The sequence below is a fragment of the Cavia porcellus genome, unplaced genomic scaffold, assembly GCF_034190915.1.
Source record: "Cavia porcellus strain 051 isolate PalLab524CR breed Dunkin Hartley unplaced genomic scaffold, mCavPor4.1 scaffold_14, whole genome shotgun sequence".
In the NCBI taxonomy this organism is placed as follows: Eukaryota; Metazoa; Chordata; class Mammalia; order Rodentia; family Caviidae; genus Cavia; species Cavia porcellus.
The window spans coordinates 65,499,867-65,513,159 of record NW_026947497.1 but is presented as its reverse complement, the minus strand read 5'-3'; the positions used below and the strand labels follow the sequence as shown (position 1 = coordinate 65,513,159).

The 13,293-nt window shown below is 42.4% G+C and overlaps 1 protein-coding gene across 1 annotated transcript in view; it reads left to right on the top strand.

Annotated features, from left to right (window-relative positions):
• Window positions 1-3,052: 3,052 nt before the first annotated feature.
• Window positions 3,053-13,293, top strand: part of Klhl6 (kelch like family member 6) — a 67,787-nt gene continuing 57,546 nt past the window's right edge. The window contains exon 1 of the mRNA XM_063261117.1: window positions 3,053-3,438. Within this exon, the coding sequence (XP_063117187.1) occupies window positions 3,149-3,438 (290 nt within the window). The 5' untranslated portion in view covers window positions 3,053-3,148. The remainder of the gene's footprint in view (window positions 3,439-13,293) is intronic.

Here is a 13,293-nt window from a genome sequence, read left to right as displayed (position 1 = left end):
TCATGGCAGTGCAGGTCTGTAATTCCAGCTCCATGTTACTGGCTGTGGTGGATTAACTAATGGTCAGCTTGTAACACCAGCTGACCTGATCAGCGTGGTGCTGGGTGTGGAAGGCCCACCTGAGGATTGCTGCCAACAGCCTAAAAGGAGAACTGGAGGGGAGGATGGTGCTGTTGATTCCCCTGGAGAAGCTTGTCCTGCTGGCTTTCCTGATAATGAACTTACTGTTCTCAATGTCAGAGGAGCTCAGGTCCCTGCTGTTACTGAGTGTGGTTGCTATTCTCTTTGGAGGAACTCTGGACCTTACCTTGAGCATTGCTTCCTGGCTCCAGGGCAGATTCCTCAGCCTGCTGGAACAGATCCTTCACCCAGCTGGGCTTCTTTCTACACATTACTGACTTTTGGGCCTTCCCAGTGCAGATCCTTGATACAAACTTGTATGAGGCATTGCCATGGGCTCTCAGCTGGCCTCATGCAGGACATTGCTGTAGGATCCAGGCCCTCAGCTGGATTCTTTGGGTCTCCAGTGTGTGGACAGATCTCCCACACTCTTTTTGCATTTGACTCTTTCAGTGAATATTATAAAATAATCCTATAAATTATGTGTCCTGTATTAAATCTTTTCCCTTATAAATCCTGACAATACTAGCCATTAAAAATGCAAATTAAAATAACATCGAGATACCATCTTACTCCAGAAAGAATGGCTATCATCAATAAATCAAATAATAACCAGTGCTGATGAGGTTGTAGGGGAAAAGGAGCCCTACATTGTTGGTGGGAATGTGAACTAGTACAACCATCATAGAAATCAGTGTAAAAATTCCTCACAAAACTAAAAATACAGACTCCATTTGACTCAGCTATTGTTTCCTTGTATCTGCCTAAAAATGTTAAAGTTGAGCATCTCCCAAGATCCTCGCCGTGGTGGAACTTAGGCAACAAAGGAACCTGTTTACCTCCCTAGTAAGCAGCCGTGAGCCTACCAGCGTACAGGTTGAGAATCAAACATCTCATCCCACATCCCCACCCCATCCCACTAGCAAATGGGAGCCAGAGGTCTGAGCATCTCTTGGGAGTTTGACCGTATGTAATGTAGCAAATATGGGGGATTTCCTGCTACCATATTTTTAAAGGCAAATATTGTTATCACTGTTTTGCTTTGTTCTGATTAATTGCATTGCTCTATTCAATGTTTTGTTTTGATAAGTTCTATTATGTTCTGTATTTGGTTTGACTTTGCTATACCTGATTGAATGGACAACTATTGTGAAGATAACAAGATATACTATGGTACCTATTACTGTTATCCCCGTAACCTGCTGTGACATCTGTACCAATTTCACTGCATTGTCTTGATTGGCTTTGTTCTGTCTTGTTCTGATGTATTTTACTACCTTCAAAATAATAAAAAAAAATCTCCAAAAAAGAAGTGTTAAAGCCATCTTATTACAGTGGTACACACATACCGCAGCTGCAACTTACAGCAGCTAAACCTTAGAAACAGTCTACATGTGCATATTAGTTATATCCAGCACCCACAAGCTCAGGTAGAAAAGGTTTATTTAGCTCATAGTTTGTAGAAGTTTCAGTCCATAATTGGCTGGCTCCAAGATAGGGTGACAATCATAGTGGACAGAAGGTAGCAAGGTGACAAGGAACCATAACAGTGTCTTTTTGTCCCTTTTATCTTATCCAAACTATTTAAGGCAGGCAGCACTCACACCCTTAACCCTAGTGCCCTTGCCCTTAACCCTAGTGCACTGTACCATGAATCAGTTCCAGTGTCACACACTCTAGATCCAATCACCTCTGAAAAAAACCCCTCCTATGACTGCATGAGGCTTAGGGGAACATCTAGATACAGCCATAACAATGCCTATCACAGATGAATGGGTAAGGGAAATGTGGTATAGAGTACAACTCTGCCCTTAAGGAGGATAAACTTGAGGCGTTCACAGATGAGCCTTGGGACCATAATAGTATCAAGTGAAATAAATCAGAGACACAAACTTAAATATCATATGTGTTTACTTGTATCAGAAACACAAAGTATAAAGAGCAAAATAAGACAGTAAGAAGTAGGGAGATCTTTCCTAACTCAAAGGGGAATAAGAGACAGAGGGGTATAGAGGAGGGAGAGACTGTGGGAAATAATTGAAGGAAAAATTGGAATAGAGTTTTTGATAATAGGAAGATGACCAAGAATTGGAAGAAGCAAGGAGGGATGAGAGGGGTAAAAGATGAAAAATAATGGAGATGGGTCGTGCATATGAAGCAACTCTCCACAGTAAATGCAGTCATGATGTACCACAAAGATGTGCTAGTTAAAATATACCAGGTTCTATAGGTTCTCTGGGGTATGGTGGCACTTCAGATAATGGAAAATACTTCATCCATCATCAGATGCACAGCCAGTAGGTGGTGGGTAAGATCTGGCTATTTTGAGCCTTGCTAGGGCAATCAAGGGTTGATCCATCCTGATTGGTCTTTTAAGACAAAAGCCCTGGGGAGGGAATTTCTGGAAACTATTTCCCTTCTTCTCCAGACATATCCAAAAAAATAGATTTGTGTTGGGGGATGCATTCGTGCATGTGTTGACATTGTTTTCTCATGAGTAGGGAAGGAGACAAGGACAGAAGATGTGCACAGGAGCGGAATGAGAATGTCAGGGATAAGAGGGGTTTCAGGGTTCCCAAGTGACAGGTGGGGCTCCTGATGGGTCTCAGAGTCTAGAAGGAGGGAGCAGGAGGGCTGTGGATGCTCCCTGCCCATCCCATCAGGGATGCCTGGGATTCGCGAAGCCCCAGGAATGCAAATGTAATAACCAGAACCAGAGGCTTCCTGCTCACGGATGTAAGGTGGGAGATGGACCAAAATAACCCCACGGCCCTGGAGAAGCTGTGCCATCTAGCACGGAGGCCCCTCCTACACACCCACACTAAGTCACTTCTAACGTGGTGAAAATTCACAGAAAGAAGAATAGGTCTCGCCAGTGTTTGTAGTAACAGGATGAGAGAGTGCGAGACTTCCTGTTATGTGTGTGTGTGACAGCGGGTGATAAGTGAGAGGGCCCTGACAGGAAATCCTCTCAGCTTCTGCAATGTGACCTGCCCAAGACTCGAGAGCTCCTTCAGTCTGGGAGTTGATGGCAGGACAAAGAGGCGCCTGGACCATGGACGAGGGCGTGGTAGAGAAGAGTTTGGAAGGGCCCCTGGCACCCGCCACGGAGGAGCCCCCCCAGAAGAGGGGAGACATGGTGGAAATCTTAAATGAGGAGAAGGTGAAATTCGATGATGCGGAACTCTCCTTGATTCTTCAGAATGGCCTGGAGACCCTCCGAGTGGAAAATGCGCTGACAGATGTCACTCTGTGTGTGGACATCCAGGAATTCTCCTGCCACCGCGTGGTGCTTGCCGCGGCCAGCAACTATTTCAGGTTAGCAGGTCTAGAACCAGAGTCAAATGGGGTGCAAGTTGCAAGTCCAATCTGTGCCCAATCCAAGTAGTTTGCTGCTCCATTTATGTTGATGTAGTTTTCAACAAAGGCTTGTATGTCCACTTAAGAGACAAGAAAGGCGACTGTGACACTACAGATTTTCCTGTTTAAGTCACCTCGTAGCAGAGATCAATTAGCAACATTTAAAAAGCAATGTTTGTATATGGCGGTAAACCTTTGTACGTGTACGTCCTTGGTTCTGAGGGATGGAAAATTGCTTAAATCACGGGGAATTTTTTCCTCTTTCCTTAGTCTGATGAATGTGTTGGAAACACACTGCCGTCTTGGTTTGCCAACAGAGGTAGAGAAAAAGGATGTGGATGGGGCTTTTGTTTTGGAGTTAGCAAAGGGCTCGCTGCAAATGAGGGGCATGTGTGCATGAGTGTGTGAGTGTGTGCTTGTGTGTGTGTGTGTGTGTGTGTGTGTGTGTGTGTGTGTGTGGTGGGGGAGAAAAGCAATTACAAAAGAGTTTTAGATGTAAAAATTCCCCTTATGACAATAAACTCGTGGGGGTTTGGGTCTCATCCCACTTGGTCTCTTCTTGACCATGAGACTTCAGCCAAGTCTCACAGTGCTCTGAGGACCCATGTGGTCACCTGCAAGATGGGGACCATGGTGATCATCTGTTCACATGGTTGTGATGGTCAAACACAAGAGCAAAAAGGACCTTACTCAGTGCCCAGGGTATAGTAGATAATTGATTCTGTTGAAATTCGTCATCTGATTCTGCTTTGTTCAGCTAAGAACCATTATTACGCTGAATGCATATCATTAGCAAATCCCCGGGGTGGGAATGAGGGAGAATCACAAGCCCAGTGAACTTGGCTGGATCTAGCATTGCCCTTACCAGTATGGGCACAGTGAGAGACCAGTATATAAGGGCCGCATGAATCAAGAAGGCATTTGGAGAACTTGAAAAAAAAATACCTTTGTAATGTTTCAGAGTCAGAGTCTTCTTAACTGGAAGTTCAGGTTCAGAAAATGAAGAAGGAAAATTCTATGCTGTTTTGAGGCATCTAGGAAGATCTTTCCTTGGAATTCAAAGAGCATGGTGGGCACTGCTGTGGGGCTGCTTGCTCCCACATGCTGGCACGGCCAGAGGGTTTCTGCATGTGAGGGGATCATGCCTGCTGTGCACCTGTGGACAAAGCTATCTTTTTTTTTTTATTTTGCAAGAGTGTGATGAAGGTGGCTGATATTCCCTTTTGCAGAAGTAGAGCTCAATATGACCTATCTGGGGAAATCTTTGCATTTACTGGAGTCCAAGCCCAAGGGGGTTTTGGGGGTTTCCTGGCCAAGGAAATGAATGAACATAAGCATAGGCAGAGCTGAAAAACAGTTGGCATAAACCGATAGCTTACTCTAGCAGTAGTGGTCACTTGCCTCACAGTTGATCACCCCCCTCTTGGGAGTGAATGAAGGCCAAGTTATCAATGCCCTAGGCACCTGTTTTAAGTTGGCTCTTTCTGTTTGGAATTGCTGGAAGATGGCCATCGTATCCTTGGTTAGTAATTTGGCTGTGAGTTGGTTTACCTATGGGACGGACTGCTGGCTGTGAGCTCCTGACACTATCCTGCTCTTCTCCTTTTCTTTATATTTATCCTCCTAAACATAGAGCATCTGGGCTCTGTCCTTCCAACCTGCTGCTGGCCTAGGGCACATAGGGCAGGTCTCCGTCAGTCCCTAGAGCAGGCTGCAGCAATGAGAGGCTGCAGGCACGTGAGGGTGGTCTATGTGTTTGTGGCTCTGAAGCGTCTTCCAAACTTCCTGGTCATGAAGGGAAATTCCTCCTGTTATTTTCTTCAAAAGCCTGCCTTTAGATCTGTATCCAGGCATTTTCAGCACAGGTTTCCTTCCATAAGGAAGTCAGTCTCTGAGACACAATGCTTTTTCTTGGGTGCTGCTACTAGCAATGGCTTGTTTGTTGAGCGTGTACATGGGTCATGGCCAGTGCCACCTGCGTCACCTACCAGCCACTCAATGCATGCAGTGATCCTGCAGGGTGGGGATTTTATCTCATGTTGCAGATGAGCAGCTGAAGTCCCAGGTGTCACAGTTCATATCAAAGTAGCCAAGCTGGGCTTTGCACTGAGGACTGGCGTGAATTGCCAGTCTGGAATTGCCCCACTGCTTTCTTGCTTTGTAGCTAAGATTTTGAAAGGGTTGGGAGCCAAGTTCCTCTTCTGCTCAGACTTCACAAGGCCAGGGAGTCTGCGAGCTTCTCTGTGCTTTGTAGTGTCTGGCAGCCTAAATTATGTAGGTTTTTTTTTTCCTTCTTATTCATTGAGAAAATAAGTACTTCCTGCAAAGTGACTGACCATGGTTTATTTAAACAGTCTAGTGGACAGACAATGCGATCGTTTCTGATCTGTCATTATTACAGACGACATTGTAAGGAGCAACCTCGTGATAAATCATTTTGGAGGAGCGTGTGGCAATCAATGCACTTCTGGAAGAGTTTTGCTGAGTCAAATGCATCTGCAGTCTTAGTAGTATGACCAGCTTCTCCTGAAGGAGATGGAATCACTGTGCATTCCCCAGGGTTTAGGAAAAGACGGAAGTGTGTAATAGTTGAATTTTAAAAATAATATTGACAGCATATAGCTGTGTGTATTTACACGGTACAAGAGATGTTGCAATGTTTGGATATAATGAGAAATGACCAAATCAAGCCAACCAGCCCATCCATCCCTCACACTTTGACATCTGCAGTGACGAGAGTGTCCCAGAGCCACTCTCTCAGTGGCGTTGGAATGGGCAGGACTGTGCAGCGCCTCTCAGGACAAAAATAGAAAATCAAAATCAAAAGCCAAACCTGCTTCTCCCATCTAGCCTGTACTTTTTGGTTATCTGCTCTCTTTTCCCCACCCTGCCTCTGGTCATCATTCCTTTCTGCTTCTGTGATTGTAATTGTTTTAGATTTCACATAAGTGAGAACTTTATAAGTGAGAACTTTTCATGTTTGTCTCTCTGGAAACTGTTGAATTTTTTTTTTTGTACCATGGATCGAACTCACAACCTATCACTTGCCAGGCAGGCACTTACGCCACTGAGCTAAATTCTGGCCAAATTGTTGAATTTTTATCTGTCTGACAGATGAGAAAGAATATCTCCATTCGGTTTTAATTTGCATAGGTCTTAGTTTAGTAAGGTTGAACTTCTTTTCATATGTTTGATGGCCATATGAGGTTCTTTTTCTGTGAACTGTCCTTTCTGAGTTTCACGTGTACGTTTTTAAAATTCAAATTTAGTTTTTTTCAAAATGAGACATGTAAATAACATGAGTAAAACAGTATTATGAAAAGCAAAAATCCCTCTTTACCTCCGCGACCCTTCAGTCCTGTTCACTAAAGGCCATTTCTGGTATCGTTTCTATATTTCTATAAAGTATAATTATATTGCTCTTTCTCAGTTTCTCAGTGTTGGATACCATTTATTTATTTCAGATAAAATATTTAACACATATAACTGCCTCGCTTATCATGTACCACACATATCTTTTGTCTCTCAACAGAATTTTTCCATATTTTTGTAAGAGGGTCTTGTGGACCTTGAACTCACCACATTGCCCAGGCTGGCCTTGAATTTGTGGCAGTTTTCTTGCCTGAATCTTCAAAACGCTGGGGTTACAGATGTGTGCCACCATGCCCAGCACATGCCTATAATCTCAGAACCCTGGGAACTGACACAGGAGAGTTGTAAATTCAAGCCCAGGCTGGCGAACTAAGAAACTTAATAAGACTCTGACGCAAAATTTAAAAAAATAAAAGATTTTTTAAAGGACCGGAGACACAGCACAGTGTAGAGGGCTAGGTTCAATCTTATCTTAAAAAGAAAAAAAAAAACGAATTTTCAACCTTACATTCATGAAAAGTGTTCTCTACTGAGCCAAATAACATACCATTATAATATATTCTCCCTGAAATAGTTCTTTCCCAAAATTAATAAAAATTAATTAAAATTTTAGTTAATTAATTAATTAAATTAATTAATCACTCTAGGCTGAGGATGTAGCTCAGAGTAAGAGTGTTTCCCTAGCATATGCAAGATCCTGGGCTCTATCTCTGGCACCACTGCATAAATAGGGACATAATTAAATACATTCGCTTGATTTCTGGAGTGACTGGGTCACAGCTGCTCACAGTGATCTTTCCTGTGCTTTAACAGCCCTGGGATTTTCCTCTCCTCACTTCCGCTAACCTGAATGTGTTCCCCAGGTTTTCAGTCCATTACCATCCAACTCCTCACCCTTCCCAGGAGTCCCTTATCACCAGGGGCTTTCTCCTTTCATCTCTTCCTTTCTTAGGCTGTATTAGAAGTCTGATACTTTTCTGATTTCTTTTTGTCTGTTTCTATTTTATTTATTTATTTTTTCTATTTTATTTTTATCCTTCTGATTTCCAATGCTTTGTCTATAGTCCCTTTCTCTAGAAATTTTTAGGATTTTCTTTTAACATTTTGAAGTTTCATGGTAATATACAATGTATGTGTGTATTTTATTCCAGGTATTGAATATTTGAATAATTTAGTACTAAGACATTTTTCTTGTGTTATTTTTCTGGTAATTACATGTCCACTTTTTTTCTGGTCCTCCACTTGTAGGTCATTTGCTAAGTGGATATGACTTTGAAAATAATTCTCTTCCTTTCTTATTTTCTCTATCTTGTTCATCTTATCTTTTTGCTCTATTTTCTGGATGCTTTTTCTCTGTTTTTTCTCTCAATCTGTTGGGACCTCAGTTTTTTTAATTTCCAAGGCGTTTTATTGTTTTATGTGTGTTCCTTTTGATAACATTCTGTTCTTATATATCTATACACTTCAAGGAGATTAAGAAGTGCAATCTATACATAAGCTTTTTGTGTTAATTTCTTGTAGTGTTTGTGTTCTCTGTGCATTTCCTTTTCTCCTTGTTTTGGTTTCTGGCTTTTATTTGAGGGGCTATCCTGAATATTGGGTAGTCTTTATGTATCTACTCATATGTAAGAGTAAAGTGCTAAAAAGCCGGTGAAAGTGAGGACTTCGCTCTGGAGTCGTCAGCGACTAAACTTTTCCCCAGTGTTTGAGGATGTTTGCCCTGGTAACAATCATTTAAAAGAAACACTCTCCCTTCTCAGGCCTAACTGTGTGCTTTCTGAGAAAGGAAAAAGCCAAGAACATTACTCCTGGGTTTTCAGATTTATATTTAATTCTTCGGTTTCTGATTCACCTTCCTGCCCCAAGCCTGGCATCTATGAAGAAGCTTGAATTTCTCCAGAACAGGTCGTGTTTCCTGTGAGTGGCTGCAGTGCTGTTTTGACAGGCAGGGTGGGGATGTGGACCTGCCTTTTTATAGCCTCTCAACCAGTGCTTCTGTTTGCAGTTCTGTGTGGCTCCTCCCTCTCCCTACTTTTGTGTTTTAAGGGGATCACAGTTCGCTGTTTTTCTGGGGTTCCCCAAAGAGGACTAGTTCAGGATCTGTCTTTAGTCCTTCGATTTCAGCTTTCTTCATATGGACCTTGCTTGTTTGAAACTTTCCCAGTTCATAGGAGGAATTCTGTAATGGCGAGAAGTGGAGTTCTGATCATGTATGGTCTTCAGTGATTTTCAGACATAATGGGATAGTCACAGAACTGCTTAAGAAATTAGCCACTATTCTCTCTTTTCTAACGTGTGTGTGTGTAAGATACTGCACCTAAGAGCTTTATATATGCTATTTAATTCTTATAATACTTTATTTATTTATTTTGGTGGTACTGGGTATCAAACTCTGGACCTCACGCTTGCCAAACAGGCGCTTATGCCACTGAGCTAAATCTCCAGCCCCCTAATTCTTCTAATACTTTAAAATGTTACCATCTGCACTCTACAGAAGCTGAGATCTGAAAGGTTACGTAACTTGCCCAAGGTTACAAAGCTAGTGGGAGGTAAAGGATTTCCTTGGGTCCAGTTTTCTTCTTGCCCTCTTGACTGCGATAACCCCTGGATTTGCAAATCCCAGCTCCACCTAAAGAACCAGGCAAAATGTAGGCGTCTATGGCGATACCTGCTATAATACTGCATTGGGATTTCTGTTAGCTGGAGAGGTAATGAAACCAAAGCCTTGTGTCATGTGTGTGAGGGAGAAAACTGTCTGGCCATCAATTATTCTGCCCCCAAGCCCCAACTGTACTGTAAAAATACAGTTTCAAGAATTTATTTATGGTGGCAGAGGCCCATAGGATGGGAATGTGTCAGCCAAACAGCACTATATTAGTAACTCAATGTATTTCCCTTTGGGGCCTATTTAAAAGTCTTGAGAGGAATGAGGAAGTTGGGGGGAGAATGTATAGTTAACAAGAAAAGGGCAAGGGAGAATAAAACTTAAAAATTATCATATAACACGTGTGTAAATGTCCAACTAAATGTCAAGGTGTTCAGATATTTTCATAGCAGAAAAATTGAGGGGAAAGCCTAGACTTAATATTCACAATAATTTCTTTTATGAGACCAATAGTTCCCTGTACAAATTCACTAACTTGCTGTTTGTGTTAGGGTAACCCACTGAGCAGGTCCCCAAATTAGAGTCATGGAAGGGGCTGTGTGTGTTGTGCTCTGAGCTCTACCGTACGAGGGATTGGCTTTGAAACCACTGGTTCTCGGCACCTGGGGGGCTCAGCTCATCGTAAAATATGACATACTGTATAAATGACCCAGGAGGGCAGTCACCCTGGGATTCCTAGAGGAAAGGGAGTCATTGTGGTGAGGGGTTGAGATAGAAGAACGAAACTCAGTGGCTTCCTAGAGGGGGTTGGCGTGGTGGCTCCTGGCTTCCTCAAAGTGAGCCATACCTATTTAGAATATCAATACTTGGGGTGTGGTTGCATTTGTTTTGCCTTCTGTTGAGATTTGGCCAATAGCAGGGGGTGTCTGTTTCCTCCAAGTTTACCAGACGTCTGGTCCCCTGTGCGGACTCCCTCCAGGGCCTAGCCCTGTCTGCCTGCCTATGATAGTATAGTTCTGTCTAACTCAGCTGCCTCTAACAGGGTGATGTTGCCAGGCTTCCTTTAGTCCTGTCAATGACTCACCCTTGCCCTGTGCTGGCAGAGTTGTCTAAGGCTGAGTCAGCGGCCAGGTCCTTTGTTTTTATTTATTTATTTATTTATTTTTAGAGAGGAAAAGCAAAACAGAAAAAAAGGTAGAAATAATACAGAATTTCAAAAAAAAATAACAGTAAGGAATCATTAGCTGGTAAATTACATATTGTTCTCTTAGAGTAGTTGTTCAAGTTACAAAATCAAAGTATAAAAAATGGATAATCAAACAATTACAGTGCAAACCATTCTGTTTGATGAACTAACAAAAATTTGGTAGCATGGTTTTCTATCCTGCACACTTAAACATACAGCTATATCCTTTAGAGCACTTTCTCTCCCTTTCATTATTATAATATCTATTATACATTTTGGATCTTATTACTCTTTCAGTTTTTTATTATTTTTATACTAGAGACACAATATAATATTTACAGATGTGGGTCTAATTTATTTCACTTATGAGGATAGTCTCAAGCTGCCTCCATTTACCTATAAAAGCCTTAAGATCATCCTTTTTAATAGCTGAGTGTTATTCCATTGTACACAAATACTACATCTTTCCCATCCATTGTGTGCATTTTGGGTGTTTCTAAGATTTAGCTATTTCAGATTGCTCTGTTATAAACGTGGGTGCATAACTATCCTGTGACTTGACATTTTCAGTTTTTCTGAGATAACACCCAGGAGAGGAATAGCCGGATTGAGTGGAATTTCCATTCCTAGTGTTTTTTTTTTTTTTTTTTTTTTTTTTTTAGGAATCTCCACACTGATTTCCACAGTCGCAGTCAGCTCCTTTGCTGCCCAGGCCTGAAATCTTTGCCTGGGTCCTTATCCCTTCCTTGTGCCTCAGTCTATGGGTCTGATTCTCTGAGGTTATGTTGAGGAGACTCTCCCCCTCAACTACAAAAATCAAGCCTGGAGCTAGGAATGGGAAGGGTATCATGGTGGGGACCTGTGCATTTATGAGTCATTTTTACAGATTTCCCAGGTACTGGAAGGCAGAAAGTGGGGCAAAAGGCTATTCTTAGATGAGGTTTAGCTGTTCTAATTCTTAGCTTATCCTCCATAATGATGTGCGATGGAGCCAGAGTACAAAGGAAAACAAAAACAAGTTAAGGCTGCCTAGATCTGGGTTTAAAAACATGGCTAATGGTGAAAATATTACAGATTGCTTTTGCCACCATGGCCACATTTGCTGGAGTCCAGTGAAGCTGATCACTACACTATCTGGGTCAAACACTGTGTTTTCCATTTTTAGTATTTTCCAATCCTGTAGCTAGAACCAACATGATGATTAATATTGAAGTATGATAGAGCTACAATTCCTTTTCTGCAATTCTGAAATTCTTGGGCTGCACTCATGTGGTGGGTGCCCCTGTGCTGAATGGAGGTGAGGCTACTTGGGGTCTTTCTTTATTCTACCTCTGGAGACTCTTCAAGTATCTGCTGCTGAACTCCAGATGCACTGGTTTACAGAGTGCTGGGGTCCTGTGTAATAGTCAAGATACACCAATATCCAGCAGTTTTGAGTGCCAAATTGGCTATGAATATGGCTATACAATTTTTGGGTAAGGGATTTTGATAAAGTTAACAGGGCTCATTTGGTGTTTTTGATCTATCTCTTTTCACACTTATTTTTACATACTTGTAAAATATAGTTTACATAATTTTGTTTCTCACTTTGCCCCCTCTTTTCATGAAATCTTTTGCCTGTGGCAGCCTACAGATTTCATAATTATAGAATTCATTTATTTTGCTGCCAGTTTTTTAACAGATGCATACTATGAAATCATTCTGTCTCTCTGGAAATGTTTCAATTGTTTCCAATATTTTGTGTTTATACATGATGTGGTAATCTTTATATTAAGGTGTTTTTATTTTTTTGCAGTTTAGAGAGACCAGCATTTTTCAAATACTTACTACATGTCAGGCACTTTGCCAGAGTCTCTTTATTTCAGTAGTCATATAGCAGCCATGGAGCAGTGTCTCCATTTCACTCTTAATGGAAAAAGTTGAGATCCAAGCTGGAAACATGGCTCTGAGATGTGCCCTTGAGATCCCTTCCTATGTGGGAACTTCAGGTTCCCGCCTCCTATCATGTGCTAGTGTGGGTTCCATACTCTGAACACGAGGAGGAAATGTGACATACACGTGCACAGGTAGGACATGTCCATACTGGTGTGTACCTGGGGGCTGAACACACAGGCCCTAGGATACCTGCGTAGCTCAAGGGGTTAAAAGCAAGCAACAGGCAGGTCTGGGCCTGTAATGTATGTGAATGTATTTGCTTAAAAGTACTTTATGTACTGCAATAAGCCAGGTTTCTTAGTTTCAGCGTACAGAATTCGCAGTGACTTGTGTGAGACAGGAATTTATGTAAATGAAAATAGGCACTCCGAAAAATCCCCTCAGAAGTCTGGAGAGCCACAGGCAGAGAGAACAGACAGCTGCAAAGGAGGGCCGGCAGCAGCACCTGTGAGGGGAGGGCGCCCCAGCTGCTCAGTCCTGGGGGTCACAGCTGCGATGCGGGGGCACCCACTGGCACTGCCACACTGTCTCCAACTGAAGGACGCTGCTGCTTCTGCAGCCTGCTCTCCATCAGGCCGGCTTCTGATCTATCTTCTTTTCCTCACTTGCCCCAATTCAAAGCCTGGCATCGGTTTATCTGATCCATCAAGGTTGAGTTAAACATGGCAATGTCCTTGCTGGAACAGGAGCTAGGAAAGTGAGGGTCACATCTTTG